The sequence below is a fragment of the Narcine bancroftii genome, chromosome 1, assembly GCF_036971445.1.
Source record: "Narcine bancroftii isolate sNarBan1 chromosome 1, sNarBan1.hap1, whole genome shotgun sequence".
Classification (NCBI taxonomy): Eukaryota; Metazoa; Chordata; class Chondrichthyes; order Torpediniformes; family Narcinidae; genus Narcine; species Narcine bancroftii.
Window position 1 is genome coordinate 384,338,119 of NC_091469.1, and position 14,775 is coordinate 384,352,893.

At 37.2% G+C, this 14,775-nt stretch overlaps 1 protein-coding gene across 4 annotated transcripts in view; it reads left to right on the forward strand.

Annotated features, from left to right (window-relative positions):
• tmem245 (transmembrane protein 245) overlaps nucleotides 1-14,775 on the forward strand; it is a 120,771-nt gene that overhangs the window by 38,748 nt on the left and 67,248 nt on the right. For all 4 annotated transcript variants that reach the window (XM_069913544.1, XM_069913543.1, XM_069913540.1 and 1 more), the window contains one exon: nucleotides 9,730-9,834. In XM_069913544.1, coding sequence (XP_069769645.1) covers nucleotides 9,730-9,834 — 105 coding nt within the window. The remainder of the gene's footprint in view (nucleotides 1-9,729; nucleotides 9,835-14,775) is intronic.

Here is a 14,775-nt window from a genome sequence, read left to right on the forward strand (position 1 = left end):
CAAATGGTTACCACTCAGGAAGGTTCTTGTAGGTCTTCAGAGAGAGATTCCTTTTGTTCCAGGACATGCGCACCTGATTCCTGCTTAATCAGTCTTGTTGACAAAACTTGCCCCTTCAGGATTCTGCAGATGATCTTCCTTCTCTCAGGTCACCTTTCAGACAGCCAGTCTTCTCCTGTCTCTTTTTGTTCTCTCATTCTCACTCCCTCCCTCTCTGAGAGCATAACTGTTTTGTCTGCCTGCAAAAATCACATGTTCTTCCAGGCAAGCTGTATGCTGCAACTTTGTTGCTCTTTTTGTAAAAAGCAAAAATCCTGCAAATATTCTGTGTTTTAAAATGTTTGTGTGCAACCTGTTCTAATAATCCTTCCCAAAACACCTCTAAATACTCTGTCACAATATCAAGATCGATGGACTTGAAGAAGAGGACAAGGGTCAAGACTTGAAAAAAAAATCTGCAACGGTGCAAACCGGAATCTTTGGCTCAGGCTGTATTTCAAGGTGATTTGGAGATGGAATGAGATAGGGCATTGAGATCTAAACCAAAGCCTCACCAAAGGTCCTGTCCAATACTTGTCAAGATTTCTTCAATATGAAGATATTGGAGCTGGCAGTGAAACAAGCTAAAGAAAGACCATTACTTTTGATTTATAATGGAAATAAGATTTTTTAAATCCAGATATAAGTTTTGATTTGTTGAAAAAGAGAAAGGACTTTAATCCGGTTAAAGATGTATTGTGGAGAAAAGGCTATGCCTTTGTAGATATCCAACAGTTTTGAAAGTATTCATCTCGAGAGGGAGGAATAGATTTTTTACTGAGCCTAATGAAGCAAAGGTATATGGCTGTTAAATATGAACAGATGGTTGTAGACACTTGAATTTATTATATAACTGAGAGGTTTTGCTGTAACTGAAAATACATTGCATTTTGAGAGAGTTAAAAAGGGGAGGAAGGTTTAACCTATATTGTGCGTGATCTAATATACTGGATAAGATTAATGGATTAAAAGGTATATTGATACGTTTATAGTAAGGGATGGTATGATGTTTTGAGTGAGTTAGTGGGGAATGTGATGCTGACTACTATGCTATCATGGGCACTAATGCGACTAGTTTTGCATCCCATACAGATCAGGGTGATAGAGACGCTTTAACATCACGCGTCTCTGGGGTTTTTCCCTTATCTATATTTTGTCTTTTTTTTGGTTTTTAGCCTGGACTGTTTATAGATACATGGTATTATGTGAGGAGGGTTGAGTTGGGTGGTGAGATGGAGGCGAACACTGGATGGATATAGGTTTTAATTTTAATGGCAGAAAAATTGTCATTTATTAGTATTAATATTAATGGAATTCAGAATCCAATAAAGAAAAAAATAGTTATTGAATTGTATGAAAAAAACCTAAAGTGGATGTGGCTTTTATACAGGAAACTCATTTAACAGAAATAGAACATATAAAATTAAAGTGAGATTGGGTGGGGGAGTATTCTCTTCTTCATTTAATTCTAAAGCTAGAGGAGTAGCGATATTAATAAACAAAAGTCTACCAATTGAAATATTGGATGTAATGACTGATAAAGTGTGGAGGTATGTGATGATAAATTGCAAAATATATTATTTTGATGTTTGGTATAATTGTGGAATAAAAAATAAAAGATTGTTTTTTGGGATCTATTTTTTTTTAAACTTTTGATCAATTGAAAGATAAGTATAATATAACATTTTATTATATTTTCTTATTACAAACTTAAATCATATTTAAAAAGAAAATTAGGGAGGAATTTTAAATTTCCAGAACAAAGTCCATTTGAATATCTAATAATGGATATGTTTATTGAAAGATTTATTACTAATATGTATATCAAATTACAAGAGACTATTCATTAAAAAGGATTTATTCAAATCCAAATCTAGATTGGAAAAAGATTTAAATATAGATTCAAGATGAAGCTTGGTCAAAATTATGCTACGAAAATGTAGCTAATACAATTAATGTTAGATATCAAATTGTACAATTTAATTTTTTTACATCAGTTATACTCAATACAAATTGCATACACTTCATTCGAATTGTTCTGATCAATGTTTTAGATGTAATAAAGAAGTAGGATCTTTCCTGCATGCAATCTTGCAATGTGAAAAGGTAGATAAGTTTTGGAAGGATATATTTTATTGGGACGAATTTTGAAGATGCAAATTTTGAAGGATCTCAGAGTATTTTTATTGGGGGAGAGTTCCTAATTGAAGTTAGATATTTATCAAAAGAAGTTTTTAAGTGTAGCAATAGCAAAGAAATCTATAGCTGTAACATGGAAATCTAGTGATATTGTGGGGTTGAATAGATGGTGAATGGAATTATTAAATTTTGTACCATTAGAGAGAATAATGTATAATTTACAAAATCAACCTGAAAAATTTGATAAGATTTGGAAAATTTGCATGGATTTTATTTCTAAGACATTACCTTCAACATCCACATTCTCTCATACAACCCACTCTAATTAGTTATGGTTTAAGACTGTTATGTAAACTGAAATTAATTAATTAAAAGATATAGGTTTATTAGACAGGGTTTTTCTTTTCTTTTTTTCTTTCTTTTTGGTGAGGGAGGGGGGTGGGAGAAAATATATAAAAATTGTATTATTTTTGTGTCATAATTTTATCATTTTTATGTTATGGATAAATACTGTATATGTTTTGATGCAGATGGAAAATAAAAAGGCAGAAATTGATAGGTATCTGAATAGTTAGGGTATCAAAGGTTATGGGAGGAAGGCAGGAGAATGTGGCCAGGTTGAAGAATGGATCAGCTCATGATGGATGGTGGATCAGATTCAATGGGCTGAATGGCCTACTTCTGTTCCTATAACATATCGTCTTATAGTAAACATTTCAGAGCTGGCCTTCTTTCAGCATCTGCTTCGCATTTTTATTCTTTGCTATTGTTTGATAAAGCAGAAATTGATACTTGGCTTTTAAAGTTTAATTGAAAACAAACTTTTTTTATTTACTATGAGAATTAGAATTTGAGCCTAATTCTCAAATTTTATTTTTTGTACCTTGCAAAATCAGTTCTGTTGCATTGAAGCATAAAGGATTATATGTGGTTCATGTCATTCTAGCCAAATAGTCTATATATAAATGTATACTTAGTGAAATAATAATATTAATTATCTCTGAATATTTGCCTTTGGAGACAATCTTTTCAATTTACTCAATCTCTACTCAGGGTTATGTTGAATTTGTTCATGTTGAATTAACAGTTAACAGGATGTTCTTGTGGACATGTGCATTCCAAATTTGGTGTACGTTAGATCTTTCTTTATTTTCTGTGTAATGTTAACCTAAATATCCAAAATGAAAGAGCAGAAAACATTGTTTTCATCTGGATAAGAACGTAAGGAATAGGTGCAGGAGAAGGCTACCTGACCATTCAATGAAATTATGGCTGAGGTGGCTGATCTGATGATAGGCTCATCATCTACATGCCTTTTCCCCTAATTTCCCTACTATGTTTAAAAAAAACTATCTTGTTGTCTTAAATATATTTACTGAGGGAGCCTCCACTGCTTCAAAGGACAGTGAATTCCATAGATTCACCTGGGAAAAGCAGTTCATCCTCATCTCCATCCTAAATCTAGTACCTTCAATCTTGAGGCTATGTCCCCTAATTCTAGTCTCCCTTACCAGTAGAAAAAAACTTTCCTACCCCTATCTTATCTATGCCTTTCATAATTTTTTATATTTCTTTAAGATCATAAAAATTACTATTCTTCTGTTGCACTTTATCTTGTAGATCCAGTTGATGCTCTTTAAACATCCCGTACCACCTCCATATTGATCATCAGTCAATAAAAATGATTAATAAGCCTATGCTTCAAACTTCTTACCCCCTCCCACTCATTTCAGGATTATGTCATCATGGCATATTTTCTCGTTCATTTTATTGACACCTTTCTTAATCCTCCTTTGTTGTAAGGTGAACAGACTTTTTTGAATATTCTATTTAAAATTTTCCATCCATTTAGTTATATACTGTACACAGTCAATACTTAATTAAATTTAAAATTACAATGATTACATGGTATTAATCCCCCCCCTTCCCTCCTTCCTCTCCCTAATACCCCCTCCCACTATAAAAGTTATAATGATAAAAATATATTTATATAAAATAATTATTTAAATAACAAAGAAATATAAAGAGAAAATAATATTGTTCTGGATTGCACAAAGGATTAGCTCACACACTGGGATCTTACAGTATTTATATAAAACTACTTTAGGGAAGAAATTATTAAAGGTCTTAAGAGGCTGGAAGTCTATTTTTACATGTTTATCCATAAACTTTGCATATATGGGCTCCAAATTTGTATTAAAGTTGAATATTCATTTCCAAATTATATGTAATTTTCTCCAAAGGTATACAACTTTGAATTTCCTAATGCCATCTTTCCATACCTAAATGTATATCTGATTTCTAAATCATTGCAATACATTTCCTTGCTACCGCTAAAGGTATTTTGATAAATTTCTCCTGATAAAATGATAGTTTTAATTCAGGTCTTGTTCCTTCTATATTCCCCAACAAAAATAAATCTGAATTTTGTGGAAAAATAATACCAAGTTCTTAAAAATTTTGCAAAAAAATTCTAACTTCAGATCATGACCAAGTCGAGTGCAAAAAGGTTCCTATTTCTTCACCACATCTAAAACATTTATCTGATACATCTGATTTCATTTTGTGCAATTTTTGTGGTTTTAAATATAATTGATGTGTAAATAATTATATTGAACTAAATTGTATCTTGCATTTATAATATTTGTCATTCAATCTTGACAGTTATGCCCATCTTTTCTCATCAATTGTAATATTTAAATCAACCTCCCATTTCTGTCTAGATTTATGAACTCCCTTTTTAACAGTACCTGCTTGTAGTAAAATATACATTACAATAATAAATTTCAGTGTATAACCTCTTCTAATAAGAGCTCAAGCTCACTACAAGCCAGTAAGTACATTGTTGAACCTAATTTTCCCTGCAAATATCCTCTCACTTGAAAATAGCAAAAAAGTGTATTTTGAGTAATTCCCTATTATTTCTTAAATGTTGAAACAACAATTGATCTTGTTCTTAACAATGTTCTACATTTTTAATACCATTGTGAAATCAAATATTTAAAAATGAATGATCTTTAGGAAAAGGTATAAGGTTATTTTGAATCGAAGGTGTTTTAGGTGATATACTTCCTTTTGTCCCGATTTCATTGTTTAACTTGTTCCAAATGGTAATCAAATGCTTAAGCAAAGGTGTCTCCTTCACACCAATTATTAACTTTGAATCCCATCTATGAATAAATTTCTCTCCTAATTTATCCATCTCTATTTTGACCCATGCTGGTTTTCTTGATCCCTCAAATAAAGAAGTAAGAAATCATTTAATTCTTGAAAGAACCTTTGTGGTAACAATATAGGTAAAGTTTGAAAAATATATTGTATCTGTGGAAAGATAGACATCTTTATACAATTTACCCTACCTACTATGTTATTGGCAGAGTAGTCCATTTTTAAAAATCCTCTTCGACTTTTTAAAGGAATGATAAATAATTCAAATTGTATAGATTATTTAAATTATTATCTATCCGAATCCCTAAATATTTAATTGACTCTTTTAGCCATTTAAATTGAATATTTCTTTGACAGAGAGTATAATCTCCTGGCATAAGGGGCATAACTTCACTTTTATCCCAAATTACTTTATAACCTGAAATCTTATGGTATTCTTCCAAATTTAAATGTAATTTACACAAAGAGGTCTTTGGTTCAGTCAAATAAATCAAAGCATCATCTGCGAATAAACTAATTTTATGCTCCTCATGACCAACCTTTAACCCTCTAATTTCACTCCTTATTACCTCAGCCAGTGGCTCTATAGGTAAAATAAAAAAGTGTTCTCGAATTTAAAAGCATCACTTGACTATCTATATCTTTTTAACAAATTTTCTTGAATGTATTAACTATTAGTTCAAAATTATTTCTCATAGTCCAAATTGACAGCTTCATGAAGGGTGGATATACTTTGAAGAAGATGGTGACTTTGAAACAAAGGTTCCTAATGCAATCTCACAATTAGGATTTTCTTCCCTCCTCTCTGTCTGTTTGAGATTGATTGGTATGGATTGTCTACAACTGCTGTTGTTATTACTTTATGACTACTAGATTAATAGAAGGGAAACCATGTAAAACTATTTCTACTTTACAATTTTGGGGAAGAAATTATTCTGCGCTAAATGCGTGCAGCAGTATTAGCCAGAGGTTGGTTCATGTACTTTTCCAAATCACTTTGGTAATGTACATATCAAAGGCATTGAATTTCAAGAGGTGATTTTAATCAGAAATTCCCCCAATCATTTAGCACCAGCAACCAAAAATAATTATCTCTTCTCCACTCTGCATTTCATATATTGTAAATGGTAGAAACTTTCTGATGCTCGTACATAACAGATACCAGACTCATTGGCTTGAAGTTCTCCCTACTGGTCTTTGTGCACAGTTAAGTTTGTTATATTACCAACTTACCAGTTGTGCGTTAATGCACTTTTGCAATGATTCCAAAATGTAGTTCTGTGCAAGTCAAATAGGAAAGATTTTCATTGGCTTTTGATCTAAACTGCCTTCATTACTTTTTATAATGTGAACTTTTTTCATTAGTAACTGTCCAATTTGTTCTTCTTCCAAAAGCTGTGGCATTGGCTTAATAAGCAGGTAACTAGAAGGTTGCTGTTTCAGATTCAACGCTTGCTTCTTCAATTTGTTCGCTCATTGATTTAAGCATGGATTGTGTAGTTTTAAGATTTTATTCGCTTTAAGTGCTTTTTCATTGTGCACAGTCAGAATATATTTCAACGATTGTCTTGATTTAAACTGTGAGAGGGAAGGTTTAAATATAAATCTGCCTAAGAAAAAAAAAGGATGGCTGAATTTATTTTAAGATAAAATATTAACATCAAGCATTCCTTGTGTTCATGAATTTTTCCCATCCTTGTGATAAACAGTTAAAAAATATTCTCCTTGTGCTCTGTCAACCTACAGATAATTTTGAATTATGTTGGAACATGGGAGAAATCGTTAAGATCAAATACATCCTCCAACTCTGAAAAAAATATCACGTTATTAAAGGGCAAGATGTTCACAAGAAGGACTTGTATTAACAGACTAACTCACTTGTAACTGTTATTGTATATTTAATATAAATTCATCAAACTTCACTGTATGGTAGCAAAAGAGCTGTTTTTTTTATCAGCTGTGTACACATTTGAACAGTCATGAGTTAGTGATTTTATTTGAAAGAAATAACATTTGCTAGGAAGTAAATTTGATCACGACTTATTTTTAATTTTTTATTTTCTGCTTGCAATGTTGATGTGCATGAATGTTTCTCCATTTTAACTATTAATTGTTGACCTATGTTCCTTACTTTCGGCAACCAGAAACGGTGATGGTTTGTTTTGTTTATATTAATTTTAATTCAGCATGAAGAAACTTGTGCTATTGGAAGAACAATTTAAACTTAATTATGTGTCTTGTGAAAAATGTATCACAAACTTGTTTGTGCATCAGTCATGATGTACGGATACATTATTGTACAATCCTAATTCATCAAGATCTGAGTGAAAAAAAAACAGACAGGTGCATGAGAAAAAAGGTAGGAGGAGAGAAGGGAAGGGAGGAGCACAGGCTACAAGGTAAGACATCATAGGGGTGGATACAGGTGTGAGGGAGAAGAAGGGATAGGGGAGGGAAAGGGCTGAGGAGCTGGATGGAGAAAAAGAGACAGGGATAGGAAAAAAAGAGACTCAGGGGAGACGTTTAACAGAAATTGGAGGTTGGTGTTAATGCCATCTGGTTGAAGAATGCCCAGACAGAATATAAAGTGTTGGTCCTCCAGTTTGCAGGTGGACTCAGTTTGGCGGTGCATAAAACTATTCATAGACATGTTGGTGAAGGAATGTTGAGTGGAATTAAAATGGTTGGCCACTGGGAGGTCCTCACCATGGCAGCAGATAGACTGAACGTGCTCAACAAAACTATCTCCCAAGTTGCGTCCAGTCTCACCAATGTGGAAGAGGTCCCATCGGGAGCACCATATGCAATAAAAGACCCCTGAAGATTAGCAAGTGAAGTATTGCTAGGTTCAGATGCATAATTATTTGGATATATGAGTATAACTAAATCTATATTAAGGTTGCTTCTAATCTTTTCCTATGAATCAGGAGTATAAAGTGAATTTGATCATGTAAATGTTAAGTCATGGTTATAATATAATGATCCAGTTTGAGAATTGAATTACAAAATATTTTAGCAAAGATCAACTGACTTGCGAAAAGGTTGCTCACAAGATCTACTTATTTTTAGGGCAGAAATTATTTTCAATATCTGTGGCTGAGCAACTGTAATGTCATCAAGCAGGCTGTGCAATCATTCTGAAGAATTCTCAGGACATGAACAAGAAAATTTCCTTTTTATATATTATACGGAACCCAAATGAAATGTAAAATTCTTATTAAATATTGTTATTTTTTTTAAAAATCACCAAGTTTAGATATGGTCATGAAGAAACCTGATCATGGCATGGATCCATTATGTTCATTAAGCAGAAATTATGGATTGGAATGTCCTTAAAATCTCAGTTACACATTGTAAAACAGAACATGATACTTTCAAGGTTTTTAAACCATGAATAAAGGTTTCAAAATAGCTGGTTCTCAGTTGATTGGCATCTGCTGATGATGTTGGATAAGGCTGCAGAACAGCACACCCTATTGAGAAATAATCCTTCGACAGCACCTTCTGAAATTCCATATTTGAATGCATGTACAAACTCCTGAAGTTGTCATCAGATTTCTGTGCTGTTAGCTTCAACTTCAAATTGAATCTTCTAGAGTCATTTAAATCATTCATCTCAACTTTTTTTGGAGTTCAACAGTTTGCAAGCCCATTTTTAGTAGATGCACAACCAGTGTGATAGTAGATGTAGATTCCTCCTTGGGAAACTGATTTAATTGCACCATTTGTTATATGTAACTTTATCTTGGAATGGATTCCCTGATTACTTTTGTTGTGATGGATGAAGGCTTATTGCAATAGGCAGTGAATCTCTACTAAACAAAATAAAATAACAATGCTGGATGCACTCAGTAAGTAGGTCATTTGCATATAAAAACACCCAAATTACGATTGGAAGGATTTATTGTTCTGATCTGACTCAAATTTCTAGGTTGACTATGGGGAAAATGGAGAAATTATCTTCTGGGTTAGTATGCAGAGTTGTGAAGTACATTGCAACTTTTATTGGAAACTTGAATGTTAAATACAGTTTTAATTAATTTAAATAACTGTGATTTTTGATTCCATTAAAAGAACAATATGACAACAGAATTTTTTATTTTGTTTTCACTGGTCATGTTTCCACAGGATTACTATTATAATCATTGCTTTGTTAGGCTTTCTGCATTTATTCCACTTCTCATAAGGATGAATCCTGGATTTGTTCTTTACATAATTTTTTTACAGGTATTTCTGAGAGGATTGAGGTTTAGGCTGATCAATTTATAATACACACAAATTATATACTTATAACACAAGTTTCTGCATGTTTCATAAACAGTATTCAAATTCTGTCTCAATAATCACCAATCATAATATTAATATTTTTCTCTTTACTTTCAGATTATTTTTTGTCTGGAGAAATCGTTGGATAAATTAATCAGCATTTTTATCATCTTTTTGCTGGTTATTGGAACATTACTCCTAGCTCTACTCCTAACTGCAAAGGTAAAAATAGGTGCATATTTTGGGGGGAGATAAAAAGCTTGCATGGGAAACAGCATATTCTCTACATCTGAAGTTCTCAAACTCTGACACATGTACCTTGGGAAATAGAAGATAGCACTTGGAGTTACACAGGAATTATTGAGCCATGGCAGATTGTATGATATTTGTATTTCTGAATATGGGAGAGTGATGACATAAGGATTGGAGAGAAGGTGGTAGGGAGGCAGAGTGTTTAATCAGGTGGTTGATCACCCCAATGATTAGAAAGAGATGCAGGTCAATGACAATTAGCATTTGTGGATTACAATGTAAATCATGTTGATAAGACTGGAGGCAGCTGGTAAATGCAGAAGGGACGTGGATAAAAAAAGTTTTGTAATCTCTTCATGGGTATGTGACATTCTGATAATATATTCTGAAATTTTGTGCTTGATTATTTCAACTCTTGTATTTTGTTTTTTTTTTATTCACAGTTATGCTGGAAATTCTATTACTTGGTGTATGTGTCAATATTTAAAAGGCAAGCTTGCTAACAAAAAATTATAGCCAGGTTCTATTGTTCACTGTTCTTTTGTTTTCAAAAACACCAATTGTAAGAGATCTTGCCTTAATTATTTGATGTTGAAACTCTTATCCAGGATTTTAATTACCCAACTCTCAACTGTTCAAATACTGTCTTGAATGGTCATAAACATTGCTCTCCAACAAGACTACCAAAACTCCTGACTTTTTATTCAGCCCCCACTAACTATATTTTCATCCCTCAATTAATAATTGTCATCTGCCTACAGCCCATTCCAATGATTGACTATCCATACCATTATTTTTTAATTTTCAACCTCTTGTTCAAATTCCTTCAGGCTTTATTTCATCTTTTTCTACACCCCACTTTCATTAGATCATGTTTGGAGAGTCTAAGACAAGGGGTGGCCAAAACGCAGCTCACGAGAGTTACGAGCCCAGAGGACCCCAAAACCCAGCACAATAGATAATCACCAAGACAAATGATTACTTAAACAGAAGTTGCTTTTAATTATCTTTAAACATGAAAACAGGATTAAACTTTAACTTATCACTATTAACTTAACTAACCTAGCTTAACCCCCTTCTAATTCTAAGCTTACGTATGTAGGTTCAGAAAAGTTCTTTGATTCACAGTCCAATCTCATTTCTCATTCCTCCAAGTTTACTGGTTGCAGGAAATTCTTATACTGTGCACAGAATTTAACATTTATGAAGTTCATCAGGCTTTGGTGCTTGAAAGATAAATGGTTACTGCTCAGGAAGGTTCTTGTTGGCAACACTTTCAAATGGTCTTTCACGCTCGCTTCAGTGGACAAACCCCTGCTCAGTGCAGAATTCCTACAGGTGCACTGTCTGCTCATTGAATTCCAGGGCAGACAGCTAATTCACACAGTGACTTTCCACACAGTGCCCCTTAGCATGTCCAATGAACCATCCACCAGTTCACTTCCATGGAGACCAAGCACAGCCAATACAGGCACCTCCTGGCAGAATATCCCTCCATTTTGCACCAAAGTGGGAAACCCAGGAGGAGAGGAAAGCACACTGGTTCATGGCGACCATGCCCAAACAAGGCATCCAATACCACATTGCTACCACTGGCCCACCATTGCATTCACACACCTGGCACCAGACAAACTCACTCTTGCTAAGGCAGAGTGTTGGCACATGGAGGAACTTGTCATCATTCATCGGTCCAATAGCCCATCGGCCTCACCCTTCCACTTGGAGCCTAAGTCCAACGACAGCTGGATGCCCTGCGGTGATTACAGACGTCTCAACGACACAACGACACCAGACCGCTATCCAATTTCCCATATCCAAGATTTCACAGCAAATCTTCACGGCACAAAACTCTTCTCCAATGTTGACCTGATCCAGGGATACCATCAGAACCCCCTGCACCCAGATGATGTCCAGAAGACCAGAATCATCATCCCTTTCGGCCTTTTCAAGCTCCTACACATGCCGTTTGGGTTGAAAAATGCAGCGCAGACCTTTTAAGTGCCTCATGGACATGGTCGGAAGGGACTTGTCTTTCCTCTTTATATACTTCCAAGATATCCTGGTAGCCAGCAGCACGCCCAAGGAGCACATGAAGCATCTCTGCCAGCTTTTCACTTGCCTCACAAAGTTCAGCCTTACCGTTAATCCGAGAAATGCCAGTCGGCCTCACGGAGGTAGATTTTCTGGGCCACAGAATTACCCCAGCAGGAGTGACCCCGTTGACAGCCAAAGTCGAGGCCATCCGGCAGTTCACCAGACTGACAACACTGAAGGGACTTCAGGAATTCGTGGGCATGGTGAATTTCTACAACAGATTCATCCCTGCAGCTGCCAAGATCATGTGCCTGCTTTTCACGTTGATATCGGGCTCAATGGACAGAGGAAGCTCACAGCACATTTGAGCAGACTAAGGAGGCCCTGGCCAACATGACGATGCTGATACACCCACGCATGGATGTACCAACAAATCCATGGGCACTGTCCTGGAGCAGTTTGTGAATGGCTCATGGCAGCCTCTCACTTTTTTCAGTGGACACCTGTGACCGCCCGAGTTGAAGTACAGCGCATTTGATAGGGATCTGCTCGTCCTCTACCAGACCATCCACCACTTCCATTACTTCCTGGAAGGGCGTCCGTTTACTGTCTACTCCAATCACAAGCCACTAACTTTCGCCTTCTCGAAGTCCTCCGATCCGAGGTCTGCCCAACAACAAAGACATTTATCCTACCTTTCTGAACCACTGCTATCCGACACTTGTCGGGAAAACACAATGTGGTTGCAGATACACTCTACAGACCCACGGTCAATGCTCTTTCACAGGATATAGACTACCGTGGTCTGGCCCGCGCACAGCTGGACAACCCAGAGCCACTCAGTTACAGAAGGACAATCACAGGTTTGCAGCTCCAAGACCTCCCCCTGGATGCCGACTGGCCAGACCCTCCCTTTCAGCCCCACCCAATCATTCCCACCTAATGGAGGAGGATGGTTTTCGTCATGATCCACCGGTTGTTGCACCCCTCAATCCGCACAATGATGCAAGTGATGTCAGCAAAATTCGTTTAGCATAGCCTGCGTAAGCAGGTCACAGAATGGGCAAAGACCTACACAGACTGCCAAGTGGCCAAGGTCCAGCGACACACCAGCTATAAGACTTCAACAATCCTTCCTGTGGGTTCCAGCACATACACATCAACATTGTTGGGCCCTTGCCAGTCTTCTGAGGATTGTGTTACCTGCTCACAATGGTGGACAGGTACACTTTTTGGCTGGAGGCCATACCCATACTAGAAGCTACTACAGAGACATGCACAAAGGCTTTCCTCTCCTCCTGGGTTTCCCACTTTGGTGTACTGGCAGACCCTGTGGACAGAGCTCTCAAAACTCCTGGGCACCCAGCTTCATCGTATTCACGGCCTACCACCCACAAGCAAACGGCCTAGTTGCGAGGTTCCATCGCCACCTCAAGGCAGTGTTGATGGCACACCTCGAAAGGCCCAACTGGGTGGACGAACTACCCTGGATGCTACTGGGGATATGCACGCATCCAAGGATGACCTCAGTGCCTCCTCTGCCGAACTGATCTTGGCAAGACCATTTCAGTCCCTGGCCAGTTTCTCCCACCTTTGACCGAGCAGGACACGGACACTGCAGCCCTCCTCGAGAGGTTGTGGCACAAGCTGGGTTCACTTGCACCACCACTGTCTTCGCGAGAAGGTCAGGTGCCCTGCAACTACATCTCAGACTTGGCCTCTTATTACTATATTCATGCACAGAGGCCCGTACGGGACTCCCCTTCATCAGCCTTATGAGGGATCGTACAAAGTCCTGAACAGGAACGCTTCCACATTCACTCTTGACATGCGGGGCTAAGGGGAGCTGTTCACAGTGGACCAAATGAAACCGGCGCACTTGGACTTGTCCCAGCCGATACAGGTCCCACCACCAGTGTGCAGAGGAGGGCCGCCGAAGCAGCACACCCCCCCCACAATGCATCGCAAGACCATTAGTGCCAGTTCTAGGGGAGTTGTGTGGTGACGCACATAATTGCAGCGGCGAACCAGCCCTACTTGTTACACGCAGGTGGTGGGGCAGCTGCGGCAAAGATAGCGTCATGGGACCGTCTCTTCCAGGACAGACCGGAAGGGTGCATGTGATGCAAGCACAGGTGCGTAAGGGGCGAAATGGAATCGGGCTTAAAGGCTGCGCACAAGATTCAAATAAAGTTAGTCAGTGTAATACCTGAGCACACAGCCTGCTGCTGCAGTCTCTGCACTGTGCTCACTCATAACACGCTACAATGTAATATTTTTTCATGCCTTGTGGCTCTGAAACATCTGAAATTTATTGTGGCTCTTGAGTTAAGCAAGTCTGGCCTGGGCTAGGGCAAGAGGGCACAAATTCAGGACTGAAGGGCATCCACTAAGAATAAAGATGTGGAGAAATTTCTTCTGCCTGAGAGTGGTAAATCTATGGAATTTGTTGCCACAGTCAGTTGTGGATGCCAGGTCATTGAGTGTATTTAAGGCAGAAATTGATAGGGCATCAAAATTTATGGAGAGAAGTCTGGGCAATGGGGTTGAGTGGGGAAATGGATCAGCTCATGAATGAATGGCAAGGCAGACTCAATGGACTGAATAGCTTATTTCTGCTCTTATGTCTTGTGGTCTTGTGTCCTTTGGCCCACAATATTGTGTGAACCTATCTAAACCTACTCCATAATCAATCTAGCCCTTTCCACCCTCACAATCTTTAACCATTTATTTTTCTGAAATCCATGTGTCTTTCTAAGTATTTTAAATTTCCCAATTGTATTAACCTCCACCACCACTCCTGGCAGTACATTCCAGGCACCCACCACTCTCTGTTGCGTAAGGAAAAAAAAACACTACCTCAGACTTACCCCTGAA